The 3,258-nt window shown below is 40.8% G+C and overlaps 1 protein-coding gene across 1 annotated transcript in view; it reads right to left on the minus strand.

Annotated features, from left to right (window-relative positions):
- Positions 15-3,258, minus strand: part of LOC109124707 (nuclear pore complex protein NUP93A) — a 5,822-nt gene continuing 2,578 nt past the window's right edge. The window contains exons 7-15 of the mRNA XM_010519353.2: positions 2,680-2,775; positions 2,425-2,559; positions 2,173-2,226; positions 1,997-2,080; positions 1,792-1,878; positions 811-1,713; positions 552-733; positions 175-466; positions 15-92 (exon numbers count right to left, since the gene is read on the minus strand). Coding sequence (XP_010517655.1) covers positions 15-92; positions 175-466; positions 552-733; positions 811-1,713; positions 1,792-1,878; positions 1,997-2,080; positions 2,173-2,226; positions 2,425-2,559; positions 2,680-2,775 — 1,911 coding nt within the window. The remainder of the gene's footprint in view (positions 93-174; positions 467-551; positions 734-810; positions 1,714-1,791; positions 1,879-1,996; positions 2,081-2,172; positions 2,227-2,424; positions 2,560-2,679; positions 2,776-3,258) is intronic.

Here is a 3,258-nt window from a genome sequence, read left to right on the forward strand (position 1 = left end):
AAGCCCAAAAATATTCAAAAGCTTCGAGCCACCTTCTCGTACAAGTCACGAGGCCAGTTCCGGTGTGTGTTGCTTGCAAGAAACCCAGCAATCTGCGGATAGCGATCAGAGGATCAAGTATCATGACTTTGTAATAAACCAAAACCAAAATTATGAATTTGTTAATTAATGTACCTTGGATCTCATGGCACGGATCGATCCATCAGTGTCAGGTACATTGGCCAAACACGTTAGTGCAACTTTAAGCAGGTCCGGGACACAAGTCTGGAAGTAAGGTGATGCACTCTGGAACACATCAGCTGTTGCATCGGGCACTCTTGGATCGAGATGAAGGAATGGAAGTCTTGCAATTTCCCTTAAAGCATCCAGATGATTGCCTAATCTACCAAACTTGTGGATTGATAGTATCGCCTCAAGCTCTCTTAGTATGGTTTCTTGTTCCATCACTCGATCTCTTTCCTGGGGACTGTGAGTGGCAGAATAAAAACAAATCCCCTGAGCACATTTTTAACTTGAAGCAAAGTAGTTTTCTAGCCTGAAAAATAATATACCTGACTTCAGGGTAATATTTGTAAGTCTGAAGAATGTCGTTCCCCGCGAGTATGAGCCCTGTTGTTCGGCTTTCACCATCCAACCTTCCACGGGCGAGAGAACAAATGGCTTCAGAAAGACACTTGTTTATAGTCTCCAAGGCAGCCGAAAATGCACCGACTCTCTTCTGTATTTCTATGGACTGGGAAAATGAAAACCATGGTGAAAATTCTATAAAAGACTTAGGCTCCAAACAATGTTAGATGAGAAGTTACTTACTTTGTCATATAATCCAGCTTCCTGACATTGATGCGCAGCTTCAACCAAGAACTGCTGTCGCAATCTAGAATCAGTAAAAAACCTTCCAAGCTGACCTTCTTCACCAGAACCTCTTTCCCCAAGCATAAAGTAAAGGCCACCTTCTCGAAGCAGAATCTCAGTCAGCAGCTGCTTCAGCATAAAGTTTCTCTGCCTCTGTTGATCCGTATTACTTCTTCCAGACCAAGCTAATTGTCCCCCACCTACAGTAGCAGCAGCTTGTGCATAATACTCTACCGCCATTTGGAAATCTCCATGATGCAAAAACATTGACCCATATTGCCTTATCATGCTAGATGCCTCAGCATTAGGATCCATCACACTTAGTTTGTGGCCAGTCCCAGAGCCTTCTGATAAAACGGAATGGTCCACTAGACAAATAGCTATATGAAGAGCATCGATATTATACCCTCCATCTCCTGCTTCTTTGGATAAGTGCATGATAGCTGGTAGCAACTGAATGCTGAGAAGCAAAACATATGGATATACCAAGGGGTCTTTACCATTCTTCGTGTAGTATGAAGGCTCAAATTTATTGAGATAGGCCTGAAGATCATCTAAACTGTACGGTGCAAGGCCATCATTCAGGACCACAGATGAAGATCCACCAGTGACGTCCCTTATGCATGATAATTTGAACCATAAGAAATCTTCAATTGTGTTGAATAGTGTAGACAGATCCCTCAGTATACGCTCAATTTGCCTACGGGAACCAGAAATGATGGTGTAGAGTAGAAGTTTCTTCTTGTCATACGACGTTCGACCCAACCGGTCACCCATTCTTAGCATTTTCTCACATTCTTCTGAAGCTATAGCTGCAGACTCTGCAGCCACCATACCATCTGTGGTAATCCACTCTGTAAGCTGCGAAAAAAATATATGTAACGAAAGAGCTGATTCCAAAACTTTTGTATAATATACTAAGATCTAAAGTAGACCTACCAGTGGTGCAAATTGCTGAGATGACCGAGTTGAGCGAGCGATTTCTCTAGCCTCCTCATAATACCCAGTTCGCAAGCAAAAATATATCTGTGGTTTGAGAGATAAATATCACTCATTTCACGTCCGCAATGTAAAATATCTATATCTCAATCATATGGTTATGAAAAAGTTAATAATTCAAAGCACGAGGGAAATAATCCAAAACCTGCTGCCAAGTAGTATCAACAGGAGGCTGCCTACGAGCATCAGCTGAATCGAAATCTAAAATACCATAGTCTCTCAAACGAATCTGCACAGTATAATAAACAAAAAAATGAGAAAGCTACACAGCCCTATGAACATTTTCTATGTGTTAAGCACTTTTATGTTTGGGAGACTTACCCGAAGGAATGCACGAATTCTTTGCAAATTTCCAACAGATCCACCAAGAGCAGCCTAGACAGGATTAAAAAAAACAAGAAACATGTTAGAGTGATTACCAAAACTATTGAAATAGGATTGAAAAATCATGGAACTTTTTAGACAGCATCCAACCATTTCAAGAAGATGGTAGTCAAAATATGCATTGACATATTATACGTACACAAACAAACAAAAAACAACTAAAGAAAAAAACGAGAGAGAAATGAATACTTGTGTCGGGTGACTCTGAATTGTGTCCATTATAAATTTCTCATGCCCACGTTGTAAATGATGCCTCGCACCTATCGCGAGAGACATCCTCTTCGAAACACCCTGTCGAGCTGCTGAATCTTCACCTGTTATTGCCTGGAAAAAGTTTGTCAACAATCAGAAATCATGTGTATAAATTTAAGAAAGGCAGAAGACAACGATCAGTCAATCATCCTTTTATTGCAAATTGTTGGCTGAAAGATATAAAAATATTACCTGGACAAGCTGCCAGATTTTCTGCATGTTGACTGATTTTCCGCGTGTTACCTCAGCACCAAGACTATCATAAGCGTCCTTAAAACACATAGCAGGCTGACAAAAAGTAAAAACTAGGATCAGTAGACAGCACACCCAAACAATCAATATGAGGGTAGCCAGTTAAAATGGCTGCTGCATAAGAGGTAGAGTGCATACCGAACAAAAAGTTAGAACAATTCTAGCTTGACTTCTTAAGGTAGTTAGGGGAATTAATAGTTTTCAGCTAGACGTATCGACAGTAATTCAAGGAAAGTGAACTAGTACTAAGTTTTAAGTCAAGGTATAGGAAATCCTTACTCTAAATGGCAAGCCTCGTTCTCTTGAAGTGTTAAGTTTCTTCACAACCTCTCCATAGATGTATGCCTTTTTCTCATGAATGGGTATGTTAGCCAGAGCCACAAGTTCTTTGCCTGGTATTGAGGACACTCGAGGACTTGAAGCCACCGGCACTAGTTGACCAGCATGAGCCTCTCTGCTTGTATCAGTGAAATTCGTTTTAGGTAGCATTGATATTCTGCTGAGGCTCTGAAGGAAGTC

The sequence above is a fragment of the Camelina sativa genome, chromosome 6 (genome assembly GCF_000633955.1).
Source record: "Camelina sativa cultivar DH55 chromosome 6, Cs, whole genome shotgun sequence".
Taxonomy (NCBI): Eukaryota; Viridiplantae; Streptophyta; class Magnoliopsida; order Brassicales; family Brassicaceae; genus Camelina; species Camelina sativa.